Below are 20,164 nucleotides of genomic sequence, written 5' to 3'. Positions count from 1 at the left end.
GCGCGTCTCGGTTGATTTCTTATAACGCGTCCATCTAATCAGAAACGTGGGGGTTCAAATTTTAGATCCGCTACTGAAATCACTTATAGTACTTTGGCATCATCATCAAGTTTTAAAGTTACACCAATTATCAAAAAAAAAGCAGTCCTCCATTTTGTCTGCATTCATTCATTGTATTTATATGTGCAGATCAGTACATATAGAAATCAATTTATATCAGACCCCTGATCATATACCCCACGAAGATATCTAATAGTAGTTAAGGTTTATCGAGGTTGAGCTCCATCGCCCCGGTTATTTATCGTAACTTGTATATAAGTAGCCCTGGATGATTTTCAAAGTTCGTATCGGATGAATGAAGGTTAATAGATCTAGAGACTGTTTCCCCCAGTCAAAGCATGACGACACTTTAACAAAGTCTAACCCCTGGTAACCATTCAAATAACGAAACTCCCTGTTTTCATTAAGATAGGTATAATCTAGTCATGCAATGGAGGAAGGGTGTCGCCTGCGATATGTTCCCCCTGGGCAACACGTTCTAGTAGTTGATAAGCTCTATCTAAATCATCATTGACAATAACGACGTCATGGACATGAGGTTCCTTGGCATATGCAATCTCTTCGAGTGCCGTAGCTAGTCGCTTGGCTACCGAGTCTTCTGTTTCTGTACCGCGGGCACGTAGACGGGCACGGAGGGAAGCGAGATTGGGAGGGGAGATGAAGAGGTAGACGGGGTTGAGATTGGTGTATTTGATCTGTTTGACTCCCTGAAGGATGTGAGTAAGGGGTATGATTTGAGTGAAAAAACTGTTTACCTGGGCATCGATATCGAGGATGCAACGTTTGCCTTGGCTTTGGACGTGACGCACGGTATCGAAACTGGTGCCGTAAAAATTGCCAGAAAACTCTGCGTGCTCTATAAATGCGCCGCGAGCGATGAGGTCTTTGAAGTTGTCTTTGGAGACAAAGTGGTAGTGCTGGCCATCGACTTCGCCAGGGCGGGGGAGGCGGGTGGTGTCTATAAAGAGAATGGATCAGGAACGGTGTGGAGAGGGGGGAGTGTAGTGCGGACGAGAGACGGAAAAGCCAAAGGCGTCGGGGTGAGCGGTGAAGAGACGGCGAAGGAGAGTGCTCTTGCCGACGCCAGAGGGGCCTGAGATGACGAGGGGCCGGGTGGAGAGGGTCATGAAGGAACAGCAGGCGAGCTTACATAAGTCAGTCCTCCCTTGTCCTTCCTCCGACTCATGGGTGCCCTCTGCTGCAGGCCCCAGGCATGTACTTTGTTTATTGTTCAGTGCAGACACTGACCGCCGCTCTAGCCCATTGACTTTGATGGCGAAGTCACCCTTTTCCACTTTATCCTCCTTCGCTGTGTGGGCAAGGGCGCCTTTGGCAAGGTGTGTCTCTCTGTATCTCTCTCTCTCTCTCCCTCACATCCCCCCAGGTCCGCGTCGTCCAGCACAAGCAGACCCGCCAGCTCTACGCCCTCAAGTACATCAACAAGGCAAAATGCGTCAAAATGAAGGCCGTCCCCAACATCATTCAAGAACGCAGACTTCTCGAAGAGGTGCCCACCCCCTCCACACGGCTTCCTTTCGCCACCCCCTAATCCACCCCCTAGATCGACCATCCTTTCGTCGTCAATCTCCGCTATGCTTTCCAGGACGACGAGAACTGTTTCTTTGTCCTTGACCTCATGCTCGGCGGTGATTTGCGCTGTACGTCCCTCCCCCCTCATCTGTCCACTCCCACGCCCCAACTCTCCCCTAGTCCATCTCGAGCGTCTCGGCTCCATGGAAGAACACGTCGTCCGCTTTTACGTTGCCCAATTATCAGGCGCACTCTCATTTATTCACGATATGGGCATCATGCACAGGTTCGTATGTAATTCCCATCCCCCGACTCCCCTCACCTCATCATCCTCCCAGGGACATCAAACCCGACAATATCTTACTTGACGAGAAAGGCAATGCCCATCTCACCGATTTTAATATCGCTGTTCACTTTAGTGAGCGCAAATTGACCGGCGTTGCGGGTTCAATGGCCTACATGGCCCCCGAGTATGTCTCTTGCTTGCCGTTCATCCCGGATCTCATGCGATCCACATATCTAGAATACTTGCCAAGCGCGGTTACTCTTACCAGATCGACTGGTGGTCCCTCGGTGTTTGTGCCTATGAACTGATCTTTGGGCGGAGACCCTTCCGTGGCCGGTCTAATAACGATTTAACCTATAGTATCACCAAGGATCCACTCAAATGGCCCGAAGATGCCGAAAAGAAATGCACTCGTGCTGGTATGCATGTCCTGAAAGGGGTACGTCTCTCCTTGTTTGGACCGCCACTAAAGCTCACTCGTACAACAGCTTTTGGAAAGAGATGTTCACCGTCGAGTCGGCTGCAAGGGTAATGGCGAGGGCTTCCAAGAGTTCCAGCGGTTACCATGGTTCCACTCCATCGACTGGGAAACCATCGAGTCGAAAGAGCAGATTCCACCCTTCATGCCCGATGTGGGTCATTCACTCGAATACTCTTACTCTTGAATCTCACTCTTCCTTAGACCAAAAAGGCAAACTTTGACGCTTCTCATGAGCTTGAAGAGCTACTCTTAGAGGATAACCCTCTAAAGGCCAAAGCACGCAAGGCTAATCAAGAGAATCTCAGTGCAGAAATGAGACAGATGGAAGAACAGTACGTAAACACAAAAAGCCCACCCTTTTTGCTCCGGCTAAACACCCATTCAGGTTTACATCATATGACTTTAAGAAGATGCAGCGACGGTCGTATTATCCACATAATCAACAGTTGATATCGACAGCGACGGGGACGTCGTCTGGGGTTGCGTCGTCGAGACCTGTGACTCCTGCTGATGGGTTGAGACCGGATAATGGGATTAGGATTAATTCGAGTTCGTTGGAATATCCGAATGGGTCTGGTGAGATGGTGAGGGGGGAAAAACAGGAAAAGGAATTTTCATAGTGAGTGGAGGTTTTTTTTTTTTTTTTTTGAAAGTTGATTGATGAGATTGTAGGTGTTTTTGTTTAATGTCTGTGCAACGTCTTTCTTTTTTACGAAACCACGACGACCTCGCCTGGGAATGTCCAATTTTTTTCAATAATCTACGGTTCCCTGGTAGCAAATTATCGTATACCTGTTACTGACTTTTGACAATTGGCGAAAAACACACCCCTTTGTTTTTATGTTTTTTTTGGCTCTTTCTATTATATGACATACATACCCTTTTTTTACCATGCGTTCCCCTCTCTCTCTCCTTTTTCCTCGTCAATCTGATTTTCACTCTCTTTTTTTTTTTAATGAGTACAAGTTTAGTATTTCGGTAATTGCTTTTTTCTTTTTGTTTGTTTGAGATGCTGTTGTGTGTGGGTGATTTTTTTTTGTATAGGTATGGAATTACAATAAAAAAAAATTGGATGAGTTGGATTTTTTAATTAAGAACAGTAAGGAGGAGGGGGAGGGGTTGCTAAGCAACGTTTTCAGTGCCTTGTCATGATCATGATCATGATCATTGATATATTGATAAATGATAGACATCGTTCGGAATTATCATTATATATCAAAACTCCACTTGGATTGTGGGGTACATATGTGAATTTGAGTGTACTAACTACGATTGGGATGAAGGAGCGTTGATTTCGGACAAGGGAATTTTTTTTTTTTTTTGACAAGTGTGTGTTAAGTGGCTTTTTTTAATGGGATCATGGGATGAGTCAGATGACTTCAAGGTTGATAAATGGGGTTTGTCCTTTCTACGTGTCTCCTTTTGGCTTTCCCCAAGTATAACGCGATTAACGCCGGATGGGATAGTGCCTACCAAAGAAAGGAATATCAATTATACGAAATACGAAATACGAAATTTGGTTTGAAGCAGGTTTGAAGGGTGGTAATGGAGGAGGGTGTTCCGTTTGGATCGTGAGTTTTTACTTACTTTACTCGTTTTTATTATGCAATTGAGAAGAATTGCTTTTGGGTAGTTTGTGTTCGTTGTTTCGTGAATTATCAACTATCAAACCTATTCCCATCTCCTCTTCCTCTTCTACCTCTTTCGCTGAATCGTATCCAGCATTAACGATTTTCAAACATTGGTTCACACACCTCCATCATCGATATCCACTACATTCAACGACAACAACTGGGAATGTGTTTAGGTTGGTTTTTCCGGAGGAAGATGGGAGGAGGAAGTATGGGTTGGGGAGGGTCAGGTTAATGAGGATTTTGGAGAGTGTTTTGGGGGTTGGGGAGGGGATTTTGGGGGGAGGTGGGCGAGATGAGCGAGGTGATGGAGATGATGAGGAGGAGGATGGGAATGGATGGTGTTTGGGATTGGATGTTGAAAGAGTGTTGAAAGAAAAACAGTGTCAATCGGTACTTTTTACATTCCATTTTCATTTCTTTTTGACTAAACGATGTTAATATAGGAAACTGAATGTTCGTCGTTGACTATTGCTCAGATAAATGAACTCTTGGATGAATTATCTTCAACATCAACATTCACACATTCAACTATCCTCACTCAATATCCAACTCATCGTTCGAAATTCGATATCCTAAAATCACTATATCGTCCTTTATCTCCCTTCGAAAGCAAATTCATAACTCAAATAATATTAAAAGACCTTCATCCTCTATTATACCCTTCCCTCAACGATATCGGGTATTCAAGAGAATTGATGGAGTATAATACGAAATCGGTGAGGATGTTGAGGGTGGAGGATGTTATGCGTGTTTGGGATTCGACGGGGTGGATGGGAAGGGTATGGAGAGTGAGAGGGGAGATGGAAGATGTTATGAGGGAGTTTGAGGAATGTGGTGAGGATGAAAAGTTGAGAGAGAGAGCTTTGAAACCAAAATTGGGAAGTATGATAAAGGTGAGTCCAAGGGCTACAATGATTTTTTTGAGTTTGAATTGAATTTTTATTTTTAGTTACCGAAGAGCGTGAAAGGAAGGAATTGTTATCATGCTTTATCGTATTTCAAAAAATCAACGATGGTGTGGGGTGAAACGAAATATGATGGTGAACGCGCGCAGATTCATGTTGAGATACTTGGAGATGATGGGACTTCAAACATCAGGATTTGGAGTAAGAGTGGGAGGGAATCGACTTGGGATAGGTTGGGTGTTCATGAGATTATTCGAGATGCGCTTGGTTTGAATAAGAGTGGGAAGTTGAAGGTATCTTCTACTACTTGGATGAAGACCGCGAGAGTGAAGAGGAATGTTGTGTTGGATGCGGAGATGGTGGCTTGGTATAAAGATCATGTTGATGGTTTGTGGTTTCCTCTTTATTTATTTTTGGTGGCAATTAGACTCATGATGAGTTGATTAGAATTTTGGAGGATTCGTGGTCTTGTTGAACAAACCGCTTCTGGACCTCGCCGTAGAACCAAGCGTCAACGTGATGATTTTGACTCTCAAGACGAAGACGGGTACGGTCTCGAGTGTTCAGCTCAAGTAGTATACTCATGGACAATCAAACACCAGTGACTCTCAATCCCGACATCTAGCATTAATTTTCTTTGACGTTCTAGTCTTGGATGACGAACCTCTCCTTTTCGAATCTTACGTCACACGTCGTCAACACCTCGAATCTCTCATCAAAGTGATACCTACAAAAACCATGCTCTCCGACAGATATCCAATTCAAATGTCTCCTTCCATCAACGACAACGATCCACACAAAGGTTTACAAAAAATATTCGCTGAACATCTAGCGAATCACATGGAAGGGTTGGTTTTGAAAGCTGAGGAATCGCAATATAATGAATATGGACTTCCTTGGGTCAAGTTGAAGAAGGATTATATTGAGGGGTTTGGGGATTGTGTGGATTTGGTTATTGTGGGTGCGAGTTGGGATCGGGATCGAGCTAGGGAACTTCGTGGTGAGTACCTGTTGTTTCTTTTTGTTTTTGTTTTAGTTATGTGGGCGTTTTTCAGTCACGCCTCGTGTTTTCACAACTTTTTATGTGGGTGTTATAACTAATCGCAAAGAGTGTCAACTCCAGGTGCGCGTTCTTCTTCTTCTTCCCCTCGCACGCACTGATGCGGATACATTTCATTGACAGCCTGACCTAAAGCCCCACATCCTCGTATACTTCACGGTATCTTACGGCCTCAGCCGGAAGGACCTCGAGGATGTGAACTTTCGGATAAAAAACAGTGACAACGTGGTGTATCCTCCATCTACCAAGGTGAGTGAATCAAAATAGACCAAAAGTGTAGCGGGTTTGTGATTGATTGAGTGTTAGGAACTGAATGGTCTACCGTTTACGTTTACTCTGTCTTCGCATTTGGATTGTAAACCAAAGACTATACTTCAAATACCGTTCTTGGCGGAAATGGTGTTTGCTGGGTTTGATAAATCATATGGATGTAAAGTACGTTTGTTTTATTCCTTTTTATCTGAACATGAGCTAATGCCTTATTTTTCTTTGATTAGTATTATGAACCGAGGTTCCCGAGGATAACTAAAATCCATGATAAACGAGAACGTTCATGGTCAACGTGTATGGATATCACCGAACTCGATAAAATAGCAAGAGAATGTGTTGGGAAAGATAGGTCGGAGAAGGAGATTGATGATTGGTGTAAATCGTTGTGGGGGTTGCCAACGTCACCGACGATAGGTATGAAACGACAGATGAGGGTTGATGATATTTTGGAAAGGCTTGTGGATGTTGAAGGCGGTTTAAGGGATGCGAGGCGAGGTGAATCGGAGTTGAAAAGGAGGAAGTTGGATTTTCGTCGTAAGGAGGATGGGTTGTCGGTTCGGGTGGAAGGTGAAACGAGCAGCCTTATGATTATGAGTCGGGGCGCTCAAATTCTTGATACCGCTCTTCCGGAAGATCATACAGTGGAAGAAGCCCCACCAGATCGGATACTCGCCACCTCCATTTCATGTTTCATCAATTCTCGTAGCAATCATCAACGGTGCGAAGATTGTTCACATTGGAAGAAAGCGATATCGAAAGAAAGACGAGTTCACTCATTAGAAGCGTTACTGGCTGCTTGCAAAGTTCAAAATGGTGAAGAAATCAAACGAGGAATAGTGTTTGTAGACGTGAAGGATGCGATTGGTATTGAAAAGACGATAGATACTGTAAGACATAATGCTAAGGAAGTGAGAAATCGGGTTTTGGTGTTTGGTTGTAATGTAGATAAGTTGTCGTTGAAAGAAGAGAATGCGTTATTGGTCGTTTAAAACCCGCGTGGCATGTTTTTCTAAATTTAGTTATATATAGAGTTTGAGTGAGTGAATATATTCCCTCACTGAGTGGTTTCCTTGGTTCAATGATGCTTTCCTTCTTACGACGACCACGTTCACCTCTACTCTCAGTCTATCATTCGAGTAGCTTCTCTCGTCACTTTTCGTCATCTCATACAAGGTTACTTAATCGCGCTGTTGTGTATTCTCAACCTGGCGATCCGACACAAGTTCTCAAAGTCATTTCACTCCCTTCATCATACCTTTCTTCTTCTCCTCCACCTGGAACCATCAACATTCGATTCTTACTCTCTCCTATAAATCCAGCAGATATCAATGTCATTGAAGGTGTATACCCTACGAAACCAAGTAAAACTGAAGAAGGGTATTATATTGGTGGGAATGAGGGTTTAGCTAAAGTTACTGCTGTTGGTGGTAACAGTGGAATTAATGGGAATTTGGAAGTTGGGGATTGGGTTGTGATGCAGAGACAACAGATGGGGACTTGGTCTATGGAGAGGAATGTTGAAATCGGGGATGTGATTAAGATTCCGAATAGGAAAGGAATTTCCGAGGTGGATGGTGCTACTATCACGGTAAGTTTTGGGGAGAGTATATTGCTTATTGTTGTTTTTACAATGGGTTTTCTTGTGATAGGTCAATCCTCCGACGGCGTTTAACATGTTGAAGGATTATGCGAAATTGGAAGAAGGAGATTGGGTTATGCAGAATGGAGCTAATAGCGCTGTAATGTTGATTTTTATTTTTTTCGAAAGATGTTTATTTTGACACTTTGATATTTCATTTATCAGGTCGGACAAGCTGTCATACAGATAGCCGCTGCGCGTAATTTGAAAACTCTCAACTTTGTACGAAATCGGTAAGTAAAAACACGCTTCATAAAATTCATTTGTTCAAAAATGTTTTTCTTAGTGACGATATTTCGCAACTCAAAGAACAATTGAGTAGCCTTGGAGCTACTCAAGTGCTCACTTATGATGATTTGGAGGACAGAGCTTTACGTAGTAAAGTCAAAGAGTGGACAAATGGCAAGGTGAGAGTTGTTTCTACTACTCTGGACATAACGATTCTCAATATTCTGGGGATAGGACATCCGTTTAGCTCTAAACTGCATTGGTACGTCAACCTCAAAATTCCTATCCAGTATCATAAATTCTAAAACGTTTTTTTCACATAGGTGGAAAAGAAACAACAGCAATGCTCAAATATTTAGGCAAAGAAGCCCACCTCGTCTCCTACGGAGCCATGTCCAAACAACCTCTATCCTTACCCACCTCAGCATTCATATTCAAAAATCTAACCGCCCATGGATTTTGGCAAAGCCGTTGGTACACCGACCGTCCGGTCGAGGAAAGAGAAGACTTGATGGAGTCACTGACGCAGCTCATCAGAGGCGGCAAGGTAAATAAATTGGAATTTTTTGTTTGGGAGTTAACTTAAAAAATTTGCGATTTCTTTGTATAGCTTCAAGCGCCTCAGCATGAAGTTGTTACGGTTGAGAAGAAGGATGATGACGATACGGCGACGAATAAACTTCGACAAGTCTTTGGGAGACTCGCACAAGGTAGATATGGAAAGAAGGTTCTTCTCAAATTTGGCGAGTAATTTAGAAGTCTCGTGCAATTGAACGTAGACGAAAATAGTACGTATTTAAACAATGCATTTATCGCATCTTCCTGTCTTCGAAGAAATGCTAGGAAAAGGATATTCAAAAAAAAAAAATGAATGTGTAGAAGAGTAAGAGGGACATACCTTGAGATGGCGTAACTGCCATACACAAGTAACGATGAGAACGATAATCTGAACGACGCTATACCACACAGCCCTTGAATTCGTAGATTCACTCAGGTCTCTAAAATCAGCTTCTCGTTCCCGTTGATACTGCTGTTCTCGACGTATATCTTCTAATTTTTGATTAAGGTCACGAAGTTTTGAAGCGAGTTCGGATACATGAGAACGGTCGTGTTCAACATCAGCTTTGGTTGAACCGACGACAATGTCGAGGTGAAGACGGATATGGGTATGACTGAACCATGTTGTGTAGTTTGTGGAGAGACAGATGGAGTGGTCGGCGGCTTCGTGGGATGTGAATGTGAATTTTCCTTGATTGGGACCTGTTGTTTGGGCAACGACGTGGCCGGAGGGTTCTTCCTGTAGAATAAAATTAAGCGTGTGTGCTGTGGGATTGGATTTTTGACGTACCTGGACGTTGATGACGATGCCGAGTTCTGGGTTGTGAACGTATTGTTGTTCACTTTCAGACCATTCCAAAGCGTTGTAATTTCCTGAATAGAGGTGAGCGAGATTTGACAAACAACAAACTGCTAGTGACCTTCGACGACGGTGTCGATGGGAAGTTCTTCGATGAAACAGCGGTGCTGGTTTGCGTCGAGATAAAAGTGAAGGGCGTTTGCAGAGAAAGCGAAAGCGAGGAGGAAGAGGAGGTGCATGGGAGTTGTGGGAGAGGAGAGGGTTCCCACGCGTGACCCACGCCACGACGATCCTGCATCGCACGTCAGCGTTTAAAGCATGGCTAACCCTCTTCTCCTCCCCCTCCCGATATGTCTTTCCAAAATACCCGCCTCGTCACCTACTCCATGCGCCGACCTGTCGACATCGACCATCTCTTCAAAGACCCCGACACTGCCCTCCCAGTAATGTTAATAGCCACTCGAACCGTCCCTCATTCTCCCAGAGATAGCCAATGGAAGCTAGCCTGGAAGGTCGGAAAGAGTAACACTGGCGTCCCTGTTCAACGCGAGATCTCTCTCTTTCGCAATCAAGACTGCATGAGTTGGGGTCCAATCACGCGAACAGCTGAAGAGTACACGCGAGCCGTCGAAATCACACAAATGTCGTTTTCTAACCGCAAGCGATTAGAAAAGATCGCTTCGGATGCGCCTCTCCATAGACCCAATGGCAAAGCGCATTGTCAGGATTGGCTTGTTTCTGTTCTTGAAGCTGCTGAAAAGCAGGGCCTTTTATCAAGGTCAGATTGGACGGCGGCAGTCAAAGCAGTCGCTGATGTCTAAAAGCGGGTTGAGATTCTAGGCCCCCTCACGTGTTTCCAGTTTGGACCCACTCTAGTTAATGCCTCGGACATTCTTACGTTCTCTTTTCTCTTGGGTTTTATGGCGTTTATGTATCATAGTACGACAATCTGGATTTGTATATACTAAAAATACAAGTAGCAGATGAATATATTACATTGGGTATTCTCGCATGCTAACGATGCATTGGTGCGTGTCCCATGCTAGTGGAACGAGCCATACTAAACGCACCCAAAGCACCACCTGAAGTACCGTTATTAGTATTGCTTGTGAGGGCACCGTACAGCAGATCTCGGCAAACGCGTGCTCGTTCTCGCCGTTGCACAAACCAACTGCCAGCGTCATAAGGCACCGCCAAGGGAACGGCTAAAATACCGCGATCGATACTCGTGTTCACGACCTTGACAAGATCATCCAACTCGGCTTCAGAATCCAATTCATCCAAATCGTCCGAAACATCTCCACCCTGTTCTGTAGCCATACGCACAGCCGCGGCAGCAGCTGCAGCCTTCTTGCTGACTTTCTTGCTCAGACCGACTGCGGCCTTTTTGTGTGATGTTACACTGCTCACATCGACGCCACGAGCAGCAGCAGCTTCAACCTCCAATCTCTTCTTTTCTTGTTTCTCTCGTTCCCGCTTTTCCTTTTTTTCAGCCTTGGTTTCGCGTTTGACGGGTTCGACAAAGTTGGGATTGTTGGCACGGTTCCATTCGAGGAGGAGCTCGTCATAGGCACGAGATCGGCCTTGGACAGCACGTTTGGCACCCATCGAGTGGGATTTGCATGTGAGGGATCGGGAGCATGGTAAGTTTTTGTCGTTGATGACACCACATTGTTTGTCGTAATCTATAGGACCTTTAACGCGGGGCTTGATGATTTTAGGCGGCGGTTTGATCTTTTTCTTCAGAGGCTGGGAGCTGTCTTCGGGAGTGGGAGATGCTTTCCGCTTTTTGTTGTTTTTCTTGTCTGGATCTGTTTTCTGAAATGTTCGTGTGTGTTGGAAATGGTCATGTTCACATACCATCGGCATCAGCTTTGGCTTTGTTGTTCTTGAAGTTGGCAGCGGCAGCACGGATTTTAGCACATGTGTCTAGATAGGTGTTCAAAAAAAAGTGAAGATCTAATGTAGACTACTGACTCGAGTGCTCCGAGATGAAGCTGCGGAGGATGGGTTTGGCGCAGTCCTTGCATTTGACGACGCCGATGTCCGAGGTCGAGGAGAGCGGGCGAGAGCCATAGAGCTTCATGTCCTTTGCGGAGAGCCATGAGGTAGGCGGGGAGGGGAGGGCGGCGGGGTCTGGCGGGGACGGGGGGTGGATGTCCCAGGAGAACGGGGAGGGCGGGCTGGTGTCGGGCTTGAGTCTAATGGTCATGGCGCAAGGGCTTCTGGCTCCACGTGACCTGCTTCTGGTGAACGATTGGACCCAGCCTATTTCCGGCAACTTGCGTCTTCTCCGGGGATCTCGCTTGTCGCGTATCTGATGTATCCAACAAGGCCCATCCTCCCTCCTGAAAAGCCGTCTATTACGGCGTCTATCCAAATCATACTCGGTCGGTTCTTGACTGAACACATGCATCACACTGAACATGCGAACAATAGAAAAAAAACCCTTTTTTCATTACGGGATCATTCATATCTCATATCAGAATTCGGACAGCGCCACCACCATCAACTTGTTATTTTTAGGTTCTAGGCAATACAATACAATTTCCCTTCTTTTTCAATCCTTCGCTAACGGACTTGTTTGCAATTTGGCAATCAGCTTTTTTTCAATATACTTATTGGTGTTGTGTGTCACTAACACATAAACGTAAACCCCCCCCTCTATCCATCCATCCATCCCACCCTTCCCTTTCAAAACCGAACTATCATTCCTATCTCTTCTACCGCCACTTACATCTCCAATCCGGACGACTACCTACCTTTACAAACGCCGAACGAACATGCATAACGAGTTGCGTCAGGATTTGCAAAAGATGACACTAAGTAATAGTAAACGACCAAAGTTGTTAATAGATTTCATTATCGTGGGTGGAGGTAAGGCTCTTTACTATTCGTTCATTCGTCGGGATGTTGATTCCGTGTTGCTGTCTAGGAATTGGTGGCCTTGCAATGGCTTATGCTTTAGCCAAGAGTGGTCATGGCGTTAAAGTATTCGAGAAATCGAATGGTTCCCCGACGGTACGCGCGCCTTGTTTCCAAAAGCCAAGGTACTCGTAATCTTATTAACCGCTGATTAGCGATCTGGTGGACTACGTGTTCCGCCAAATCTTACAAAGATACTATTGGAATGGGGTTTACATGAAGAACTAAGAGTCGCTCCCAAATGTCGCAAAAGTAACTTTCATACTTGTGAGTGCGCTTTAAATCCGTTCTTAGTTCTGACCTATACTCAAAATAATAGTTGAGACGGGGGAAATCGTGGGACACCTTGAATGGCAAGAAGATATCATCCGAGAAGCCGGCGCCGATTTTCTACTAATGCATGTCAGTCCCACAACCGTTTTTCTCCATTCGTCAAAAAAAAAGCGATCTAACTTGAACCCAAATCAATTATTTTAGCACTATGACCTCCATCAAGCACTATATCGACTGGCAATTTCCGTAGGAGCTTCTGTCACTTTTGAAACTTCGATACAAGACGTCAATTTTAACCAAGATGCACGAAAACCTTGTGTTGTATTGGAAGATGGGACGACTGTGGAGGCGGATGTGGTTATAGGCGCCGATGGACATCGTAGCATTGTTCGGAACTTTGTTGCACCCGAAGTGGATGAAGGTTCGGATACTAATCATAGTTTCTACACGTACGTTATCTTTTGGCGTTCTTTTCGGTCCGGTTCTTTCTTTTGCCTGGTCCCCCTCACATCATCAACCCCCGGTTATACAATTTTTTCGCCTTTGCTTTGCTAATTTGGGTAAACCTTTTGATTTGTTCTAACTTTGTTGTTGACACAGTGTCATTGTCCCAGCGTCGGCTATGGAAACTGATCCGGATCTGCGAGAATATGCCGGTCTTCCTGAGGTTCGAAAAATAATATCATTCTTTCATTATTTACCGTTTGACTGATTATTATTCTTTTCTTTTTCTTTTCTCTTTTCCTTTTTCGTTTTTTTTCTTCTTTTGAATCGTTTAAAGTGGCCCATATGGATGGGAGATTCTCGTGGTGCACTCGGCTATCCTATAGTAAGTCAACCCTGCAACGTTTCAGATTTCCCCGTTTGAAAAAAAATCACATCAATCAAAAACTAATGTTTTTTTTTTCTTTTTTTTTTTTTTAGCGAAACGGTACAGAATATAATCTTCACGTCTATTGGCCAGACAACGAAGTCAATAGTCCTGCCATCGTAGAAGAAAGTTGGGATTTAGAAATCCCGACAAACGCTATAGATTTTGAAGGTTATGATCCTAGGTTAGTTTTTTTTTTGTTTTTTTTTTTTTGATTGATTGTTTTTTTATGAATGAATGATTTATGGGGTTTTGTTGCAGGATAAAGAAACTATTCAATTTGGTTCCCACGGCGCATCGCGCTAGGTTCGTGAGGCGTGAGGTTGTAGATGATTGGTTAGATGAATCTGGTCGTGTTCTCTTGGTAGGAGATGCGGCACATCCTCTATTGGTAAAGAGAACTTCAAAACAATATATATATCCCCGTTTTGCTCACACGTTATATTCATCTAGCCTTGTTCAACGCAAAGTGCCAGTCTCGCAGTTGAAGATGCTGCTGTTCTTGGCGGTTTAATGTCCCGTCTAAGCACATCCGAACAAATCCCTCAATTCCTAGAAGCCTTTTGTGATATCCGACATGAACGATGCAAACTAGTCCAGAGTTCTGAACTACGAAACGCCATGTTGGTCACTTTACCACCTGGAGAAGATCGAGATTTACGGAATGAGGGAATGAAATTGTCATTGAAGACGGTGGGTGATAGTTGGGATGATAGTATGTTGAGGGAACAGTGGGATGAAATTGGGGAAGTGTTTGGGTATAATGCGATTGAGGCTGCGGAGGATTGGTGGATTAAGTGGGGGGCACTTGGGAATGCGGGTGCTCAGCATTATGTTCATGAGGCCATGCAGGATTTTGGTGTTAAAATCACCACGAAGACTGCGGTTACTGAACCTATCTCATCGTACTGATGATGTATGATTGATGGCGACGATGATGATGATGCAGGCATGCAATGTCGTGACAGATGCAACTGATTTCTAGACTTTCTATATGCTTTCGTACTCGCTGTTTAAACGTGTTCCGGTTTTCTATTTCTATTTCTTTTCTTTTCTTTTCTTTTTTTCAGTTGTTCATTGTTCAAAAAGAAAGACGTTTCATGATTAGTAGGACTAATGTTACATCTGTACTGACTGGAATTGTGGGTCCCCTGCTATATGTAATATTCGGGTTTACGGGAATTGATACCATATTCTCCAAGAGCTGCACTGAGATCTTCCATTGTTAGAGTCGTGCGTGTTTTATCCTGTTGTTCATTCAGTTAGGGTGAAATGTGGTGAAACATGTAAGTCGTACCTTGGCATGACCTCCGCCGATGAAAGGCTGGTTGACACGAGCTCGGCCACCGGCTGCGTTTGTACGTATTCGAGCATGTTGGTATGCATCCGCGGCGATATCTGAAACGAATTTTTGGGCTGCCAGTGATAAAAGTCGTTTCCTGAATCAAGGAAACACGGATGTGATATTACTAGGAAAAAACGAGGAAGAGGGGAATAACTTACAGTCTCACGTCTTCACATTCGAAACCCACTTTTTGCAGGTAATAGTCTGTAACCTCATTTGGAATCTTGAGATCATAACATCAAAATTTGTTTTGTTTTGAAGATGAATAATAGACTGATACACATACAAGGGGTTCGTAATCATCGAGCATTAACATAAATTCAGCCAAGGTACGATCTTTGCGCGCTTCTTCGGCTGCTTGACGTGTTTGAGGTTGGGAAGGTGCAGAAGAGGTGCTGGCTTGAGTCGTTGAGGTGGGCTGAGGGATGGCTGAAGGAGTAGAAGTCGCTATGGGAGATTCTGCAGCGGCTGGTTGGGCGAATCCAGTTGTTGGGAATGTGAATCCTCCTTGACTTTGTTGTGACGATGACATGATTAGAGCACAGGTTGCGTTCGGTTTGGCGTTGGCTTTGACGACGACGACGACGACACGCGATGAAGGGATGGATCGGAGTTTCGGTGTCCGAAACGGAGATCAAAAATTCTATAAGTGTTGCGTGCAGGTTGCGTGTCAACAACGACGACTTTCTTTCCTTCTTGTATACATTCCAGGTGAGTCATATTTGTTTGTTCTTGATTTCATATCCATGCTGTGTCGGTTTTTTTTTTGTTGTTTTCATGGGGGAGGTATATGATGTCTGAGGCATTTGGCTTTACGCAGGTCGTTGTTGACCTGCGGCTGATGAAAAATATCTCGCTACCTTCGGAGGAAACTGCTTTGGCAGTGAATCCGCTTTGTCTGATTCCCCCCCCCTTTTGGAAAACTGTTTTCTTGTTTTTTTTTTTTTTTTTTTTGGGTTTGAGATGCCGCATGCTGTTAATGGTGCTGACCGATGAAATGACAGATGACATTCTCTATTTTGGACGCGTGGATGAAGGGTGGGTTTTACATAACTAGCATTTATCTATAGAAAGTAGAAGCACTTCTGTTCAATGTCGACCCGGCTGCTAACCGTGGTCCGCCAATCAAAGTGTTGAAGGGTACCCGAACGGCGATGGATATATGAGGGCATACCTATGGCTGCAGCAACATACGAGGGCAACGGTGGTTGGAGCGCTCGGCTGGGAACAATAAAGTACGTGCCGGTAACTTGCGGCAGGGAGGGCAAGGCGCCGTCACAGGACTGTGGAACCAAACAAACCGACCATCTGGTTCATGTCGAGTTGCATATATAACTTATTGCCATCATTCACACATCACAATATAAACATCGGCCACCGGCATTTACCAGAATTGACCCATAGCCCTATATCAATCACTCCTATCTATCTCAAACTGTCTTCCGCTGGACTGTACTAACTACCACACCCTCCACTGTCATGGGAGTGAGTGAAAGGGTCGATTCTAATCCTCCCCGGAAAGTGGGCCTCTCTTGTGCGGAATGTCGTCGGTGAGTGTCTTGTTGCCTTGTGCATTTGAATTATCCCTTAGACTCACCCGTACAGATCTAAGCTCAAATGTGACCGGTATGCCCAATAAGCGAATGCAATTCCACTCTGTAGAATGTGTTGGTAATTTTTTGTAGTGTGTTTCCTTGTCAATCATGTGTTCGGTGAGTAACCTGTCTGTCGTGCCTCGTTTTATGACTGCAGATTGAACCCTTGCTGGGAAATTTAGCCGAGGGTGCGCTTCGATTTGTCCGGATGGTAAGGATATTCCTCTTTTTTTGTTGGGTTTATGGGGATTCTGAATACTGTTCATGTGTATTGCAGGCATTCTGCCAGCGACGAAGGGCAACAAGTGAATGGCATCTCTTCTAACCCCAGGAGTGAGCTTGACTAACATCTGTTTCTATAGAGTCCTAATGGCACACGCGCAAGAACTGTCAAAACAAGTGAAACATCTGACTTCGAGAGTTCGAGAGCTGGAAGAGTTGTTGGAGATGCGCGCTCCGCATTTGTTGAAGATGAAAGTTGAACATCAGGAACAGAATGATTCGCCGATGGACAATGTCGAGTCTGAGATGAGCTCAGACGCTGAAAATTCAGAGGAAGTGACTCCCGCCACCACTACCGATCTCTCGCCTTCCGCCCCTGCACATTCTGCACCCGCCCCTGCGCACTCAGCTCCCGCTTCCGCAGCTCCTGCATCACAACAATACAACGGCACGGCAGAGGAAGGTGAGAATATCAAAGGCATCTCAGAGGGTCTTGGTTCCCTCGCAATTGGACAGGATGGACAAATGCGGTATCGTGGAGAGACAGCGGGTGCGGAAGTGAGTATTTTTTTTCCGATTCTTCGCTTCAACTTTGATGCATGTGACCATTAGTACCTCGAGGACCTTTTACCGGTGTGTTCTTTATTCACCTCATATATTCTGTTGTCTTATAAGAATTCCTACAGTCGACGTATGATGAGAGCAAGTACAGACTGCGGGATCTCGGCTTTCCCCGCGAAGTCATGGAATTAGCTATGGCTTTCCCATTTGGCCTCAAAGATTCTTCTCACAAGAAGGAGCTTTTTCAGCCTTTCATACCTCCACAAGAATTTGCGTTACAGCTCTTCGACACTTACTATGAATTTTGTGCTTGGATGTGCGCAAACCTGTTCACATGGTCCCCCTCTTAACATTTTTTAACGGTCTTACCCAGGTATAACCCCATTGCGCGCTCCTTATTCATCAGAACATTCATGAACCCCATTTACGGCAGTACTGGCATTCCAAGCACAAATGTCATTCATTCCCATAAACTAGCCGTCTTCTTCATCGTTATAGCTAATGGGGCGCTTTACCATGAAGCTTCGGGGGAACAAGCACATTGGCTATCCGCTCGATATCATCAACTAGCGCGCGCTGCATTATCGTTGGATCCGATGCTCACAGACGCTAGTGTGGCAACCTGTGAAGCCTTATTTATGATGATACGGTATCTGTTCAATTCGGACAGATCGGCGAATGAAGAGCGCTGGTTAATAACAGGGTTGGCGGCAAGGGTCGCACAAATGGTGAGTGATCGTTTATTTCGGGTCAGAGTTATCGTTCTAACATTGTATATTATGACAGATTGGATTGCGTAAGTCGTTGCATGAAGGTTTTTTAACGAGGTGATTCACTCTTTTCCGTAGAACGCGATAGTGGAGGTTGGAGTTTACCCCATGAGGAAGTGCAACGGCGACGTGGCGTGAGTGTTTCAAGACATTTGCTCCTAGATCTCGTATCCCTGATCGCATAACATAGATTTTCTGGGCGATCTGGACCTGGGATACTTACACCGTACGTTGTGCCTTGCTACCTCAGTGATTAATTCACCCTTACTAACACCTTTCATTAAAGGCCATTGTAAACGGTAGACCTGGTTGTCTTACCATCGGCCACACAGACTGTCAATTACCTGACGATCTTTACGCAATCAGAAATGACAGGGGTGAGCTAGAATCAGGCTGTGAGTACATTGTTTATTCTATCTTCTTCTGTGACCTTCTACCTCTCATTCTGATTGATGAATGTCACCAGACCAAAATTGGAGAACATTGTATTGCATAAAGTGTCTAACTGTATCCGCTGATCATGTCTTCGCAACCAAAACGCCTCCCTACTCTCATTTGCTTGAATTGGATCGGCAGTTACGTGAACTTATCCCACCGGAACATCTGTGGACACCAGCCAATCCGAAGAGTCCTCATGGCTGGTCGAATGATAGTAAACTAGCTTGCGAGCAGGCTACCGCAAGGTTTATGAAAGAATCTAGTTCGTCGTCTCCCTTCTGTTCATCGTTTGATTCTTGCTAATCGATTATTAAGATTTGCTGTATATTCACCGTAGCTATTTCGCCCAGGCTCTACGGCAAAATTCTCAAGACCCGTTCAAAAACGATTATGCACCATCGGTTTACGCCGTTATCACGTCTGCGCGAACGATTTGTCAGCATATTCATGGATTGTATGCTAAACACCCCAGGATCGTGCGACATGGTTGGTACTTCTGGACCGCTGTATATTCTTCTTGCGTAAGTATTCTTTTTTTTTCACAAAATCTTGAAATAAATACTTAAAACTTATTTGTAGATCGTCCTCAGCGCTGTGGTGGTTGAATGTCCTGCTTTTACTCTGGCTCGCGAGTGCTATATCGATCTCAAGGAAGCACTGATGCTGTACGAAGAAGGCTCTCGACCTTGTCGATCAGAGGCATCACTGGTATGATATTAATCGTGAGAATTGTAACGCTGCTCTAACGTTGTTTCAGCGTCACATGCAAAACCTGGTCGAGAGGGCAGAACAATCACTTGCAGCATATCATCGAGGTCATGGCATTGATAGGCAACCAACAGATCCGTCAGAGCCGGACGCTTTGGATGTACTCGGTGGTCGCAAGTCCCTCATCGTGCCTAAATCCAATAACAGTTCACCTTCGAATGTCAGCGAGGGTTCAGTGGCACGACCAAACAATCAGCCGTCGCCGGTTGCGCCTGCGCCGATGCCATCACAGGCAGGAGCCGTGCAGTTGCTTAATGATTATTATCGAAGTGAAAACGAGCACAAGCATGAAGTCTACAACTATTTCTCGCCGCAACTCGAACAGTCATTTCCGCCGCAGATGCCACCACCCAATCCACAACCGATGGTTCAACCCGAATATCCAACACATCCAAATACGTTTGCTCCGTATCCGGCGAATTCGAGTCCCCTAACGTCACCCACATCTCCATCTACCCTATCTCGGGCCGCTGTAGCTGCGATGGACACCTATTCTGTGTCATCAGATGCGACCTATTCACCTCAATTCGAAGTTCCCAGCGCTTACTCTTCACATTCTATGAATAACGGCTTCGCAAGGGCCGTGGAAGCGAACCACTCATGGCAATCAAGTCTTGGACAGTATCAACCGCCATCGCCTGCATATGCTGATGGGAGTGGAATTGACCTGGGATATACCCTCTCGTCACCTACAAATGCCAATACACAATTCCAACACGCCCAATCACCGCAACAGTTCCCTGAACGAATTCCGATGACTGGAATATCTCAGGGTGACATTTGGAGTAACTTTGCACAAGACTTTCGGCCATGATCGGTGATTTCTTGTGGGTTTTTTGGGTTTCTTTTTCTTCGTTTTGGGGTTTTGGGGTTTTGTTTTCATGCCAGCGGCATCTCGTCTCATGAGCGGAATTTTATGGTATTTCTTTGTTTTTCGTTCTTTCGG

The 20,164-nt window shown here is 44.9% G+C and overlaps 9 protein-coding genes across 9 annotated transcripts; 5 read left to right on the top strand and 4 right to left on the bottom strand.

Moving 5' to 3' along the window:
* Positions 1-432: 432 nt before the first annotated feature.
* AGABI2DRAFT_193419 (hypothetical protein) lies at positions 433-1,220 on the bottom strand. Its single transcript, XM_006462056.1, has 3 exons — positions 1,073-1,220; positions 816-1,018; positions 433-767 (listed from the first exon to the last, which is right to left on the bottom strand). Exons 1-3 carry the CDS (start codon positions 1,185-1,187, stop codon positions 480-482), a joined length of 606 nt encoding a protein of 201 aa, XP_006462119.1. The 5' UTR covers positions 1,188-1,220; the 3' UTR covers positions 433-479.
* Positions 1,221-1,228: 8 nt separating this feature from the next.
* Positions 1,229-3,245, top strand: AGABI2DRAFT_193418 (hypothetical protein). Its single transcript, XM_006462055.1, has 12 exons — positions 1,229-1,271; positions 1,320-1,397; positions 1,445-1,567; positions 1,622-1,718; positions 1,771-1,876; positions 1,929-2,060; positions 2,114-2,315; positions 2,365-2,508; positions 2,559-2,689; positions 2,743-2,933; positions 2,960-2,976; positions 3,030-3,245. Exons 1-12 carry the CDS (start codon positions 1,245-1,247, stop codon positions 3,114-3,116), a joined length of 1,335 nt encoding a protein of 444 aa, XP_006462118.1. The 5' UTR covers positions 1,229-1,244; the 3' UTR covers positions 3,117-3,245.
* Positions 3,246-4,021: 776 nt separating this feature from the next.
* On the top strand, positions 4,022-8,947 carry AGABI2DRAFT_223338 (hypothetical protein). Its single transcript, XM_006462054.1, has 16 exons — positions 4,022-4,381; positions 4,435-4,884; positions 4,941-5,283; positions 5,344-5,443; positions 5,499-5,896; positions 5,952-6,019; positions 6,080-6,205; positions 6,263-6,391; positions 6,454-6,773; positions 7,268-7,814; positions 7,876-7,965; positions 8,031-8,098; positions 8,152-8,272; positions 8,328-8,355; positions 8,417-8,640; positions 8,704-8,947. The coding sequence occupies exons 1-16, from the start codon at positions 4,223-4,225 to the stop codon at positions 8,842-8,844; spliced, it is 3,312 nt and encodes a 1,103-aa protein (XP_006462117.1). The 5' UTR covers positions 4,022-4,222; the 3' UTR covers positions 8,845-8,947.
* Positions 8,909-9,692, bottom strand: AGABI2DRAFT_44211 (hypothetical protein; the record flags this gene model as incomplete). Its single annotated transcript, XM_006461444.1, has 4 exons — positions 8,909-8,932; positions 8,992-9,390; positions 9,442-9,524; positions 9,572-9,692. Coding segments are annotated over 4 exons (627 nt in total), but the record flags the coding sequence as incomplete, so codon positions are not given.
* Positions 9,693-9,800: 108 nt separating this feature from the next.
* On the top strand, positions 9,801-10,271 carry AGABI2DRAFT_118977 (hypothetical protein; the record flags this gene model as incomplete). Its single annotated transcript, XM_006462053.1, has 1 exon — positions 9,801-10,271. One exon carries the CDS (start codon positions 9,801-9,803, stop codon positions 10,269-10,271), a length of 471 nt encoding a protein of 156 aa, XP_006462116.1.
* A 100-nt stretch (positions 10,272-10,371) lies between these two features.
* On the bottom strand, positions 10,372-11,666 carry AGABI2DRAFT_193415 (hypothetical protein). The gene is made up of 3 exons (XM_006462052.1): positions 11,428-11,666; positions 11,311-11,379; positions 10,372-11,255 (listed from the first exon to the last, which is right to left on the bottom strand). Exons 1-3 carry the CDS (start codon positions 11,660-11,662, stop codon positions 10,465-10,467), a joined length of 1,095 nt encoding a protein of 364 aa, XP_006462115.1. The 5' UTR covers positions 11,663-11,666; the 3' UTR covers positions 10,372-10,464.
* A 600-nt stretch (positions 11,667-12,266) lies between these two features.
* Positions 12,267-14,487, top strand: AGABI2DRAFT_206335 (hypothetical protein; the record flags this gene model as incomplete). The annotated part of the gene is made up of 10 exons (XM_006462051.1): positions 12,267-12,327; positions 12,386-12,471; positions 12,531-12,642; positions 12,695-12,777; positions 12,853-13,097; positions 13,249-13,315; positions 13,430-13,477; positions 13,573-13,703; positions 13,781-13,910; positions 13,973-14,487. 10 exons carry the CDS (start codon positions 12,267-12,269, stop codon positions 14,429-14,431), a joined length of 1,422 nt encoding a protein of 473 aa, XP_006462114.1. The 3' UTR covers positions 14,432-14,487.
* Positions 14,488-14,586: 99 nt separating this feature from the next.
* On the bottom strand, positions 14,587-15,468 carry AGABI2DRAFT_178999 (hypothetical protein). The gene is made up of 4 exons (XM_006462050.1): positions 15,151-15,468; positions 15,023-15,087; positions 14,817-14,958; positions 14,587-14,766 (listed from the first exon to the last, which is right to left on the bottom strand). The coding sequence occupies exons 1-4, from the start codon at positions 15,394-15,396 to the stop codon at positions 14,674-14,676; spliced, it is 546 nt and encodes a 181-aa protein (XP_006462113.1). The 5' UTR covers positions 15,397-15,468; the 3' UTR covers positions 14,587-14,673.
* Positions 15,469-16,319: 851 nt separating this feature from the next.
* AGABI2DRAFT_206331 (hypothetical protein) lies at positions 16,320-20,037 on the top strand. The gene is made up of 16 exons (XM_006462049.1): positions 16,320-16,414; positions 16,470-16,490; positions 16,550-16,576; positions 16,642-16,670; positions 16,737-16,764; positions 16,822-17,239; positions 17,368-17,558; positions 17,616-17,970; positions 18,029-18,038; positions 18,091-18,146; positions 18,203-18,238; positions 18,299-18,407; positions 18,479-18,712; positions 18,766-18,971; positions 19,030-19,158; positions 19,208-20,037. The coding sequence occupies exons 1-16, from the start codon at positions 16,344-16,346 to the stop codon at positions 20,030-20,032; spliced, it is 2,745 nt and encodes a 914-aa protein (XP_006462112.1). The 5' UTR covers positions 16,320-16,343; the 3' UTR covers positions 20,033-20,037.
* The last annotated feature ends 127 nt before the right edge of the window (positions 20,038-20,164 follow it).

The sequence above is a fragment of the Agaricus bisporus genome (genome assembly GCF_000300575.1).
Source record: "Agaricus bisporus var. bisporus H97 unplaced genomic scaffold AGABI2scaffold_6, whole genome shotgun sequence".
In the NCBI taxonomy this organism is placed as follows: domain Eukaryota; kingdom Fungi; phylum Basidiomycota; class Agaricomycetes; order Agaricales; family Agaricaceae; genus Agaricus; species Agaricus bisporus.
Note: the sequence above shows the minus strand (reverse complement) of the source record. Positions and strands in the feature narration are given on the sequence as shown.

Bases quoted from the DNA above. Each gene is read 5' to 3' on its own strand.
- AGABI2DRAFT_193419 (XM_006462056.1), bottom strand. From the start codon at position 1,187: ATGACCCTCTCCACCCGGCCCCTCGTCATCTCAGGCCCCTCTGGCGTC. The intron at 1,019-1,072 runs GTCCGCACTACA...TTCTCTTTATAG, and splicing joins CTTTGGCTTTTCCGTCTCTC to ACACCACCCGCCTCCCCCGC. The intron at 768-815 runs GTAAACAGTTTT...CACATCCTTCAG, and splicing joins TCCTCGATATCGATGCCCAG to GGAGTCAAACAGATCAAATA.
- AGABI2DRAFT_193418 (XM_006462055.1), top strand. From the start codon at position 1,245: ATGGGTGCCCTCTGCTGCAGGCCCCAG. The intron at 1,272-1,319 runs GCATGTACTTTG...CCGCCGCTCTAG, and splicing joins CCCTCTGCTGCAGGCCCCAG to CCCATTGACTTTGATGGCGA. The intron at 2,316-2,364 runs GTACGTCTCTCC...CTCGTACAACAG, and splicing joins GTATGCATGTCCTGAAAGGG to CTTTTGGAAAGAGATGTTCA.
- AGABI2DRAFT_223338 (XM_006462054.1), top strand. From the start codon at position 4,223: ATGAGGATTTTGGAGAGTGTTTTGGGGGTTGGGGAGGGGATTTTGGGG. The intron at 5,897-5,951 runs GTGAGTACCTGT...GGCGTTTTTCAG, and splicing joins TCGAGCTAGGGAACTTCGTG to TCACGCCTCGTGTTTTCACA. The intron at 6,206-6,262 runs GTGAGTGAATCA...ATTGAGTGTTAG, and splicing joins TGTATCCTCCATCTACCAAG to GAACTGAATGGTCTACCGTT.
- AGABI2DRAFT_193415 (XM_006462052.1), bottom strand. From the start codon at position 11,662: ATGACCATTAGACTCAAGCCCGACACCAGCCCGCCCTCCCCGTTCTCC. The intron at 11,380-11,427 runs GTCAGTAGTCTA...ACACCTATCTAG, and splicing joins CTTCATCTCGGAGCACTCGA to ACACATGTGCTAAAATCCGT. The intron at 11,256-11,310 runs GTATGTGAACAT...AAACAGATCCAG, and splicing joins AGCCAAAGCTGATGCCGATG to ACAAGAAAAACAACAAAAAG.
- AGABI2DRAFT_178999 (XM_006462050.1), bottom strand. From the start codon at position 15,396: ATGTCATCGTCACAACAAAGTCAAGGAGGATTCACATTCCCAACAACT. The intron at 15,088-15,150 runs GTATGTGTATCA...TATGATCTCAAG, and splicing joins TCGATGATTACGAACCCCTT to ATTCCAAATGAGGTTACAGA. The intron at 14,767-14,816 runs GTACGACTTACA...AATGAACAACAG, and splicing joins TCGGCGGAGGTCATGCCAAG to GATAAAACACGCACGACTCT.
- AGABI2DRAFT_206331 (XM_006462049.1), top strand. From the start codon at position 16,344: ATGGGAGTGAGTGAAAGGGTCGATTCTAATCCTCCCCGGAAAGTGGGC. The intron at 17,240-17,367 runs GTGAGTATTTTT...GAATTCCTACAG, and splicing joins GAGAGACAGCGGGTGCGGAA to TCGACGTATGATGAGAGCAA. The intron at 18,713-18,765 runs GTTCGTCGTCTC...TCGATTATTAAG, and splicing joins AAGGTTTATGAAAGAATCTA to ATTTGCTGTATATTCACCGT.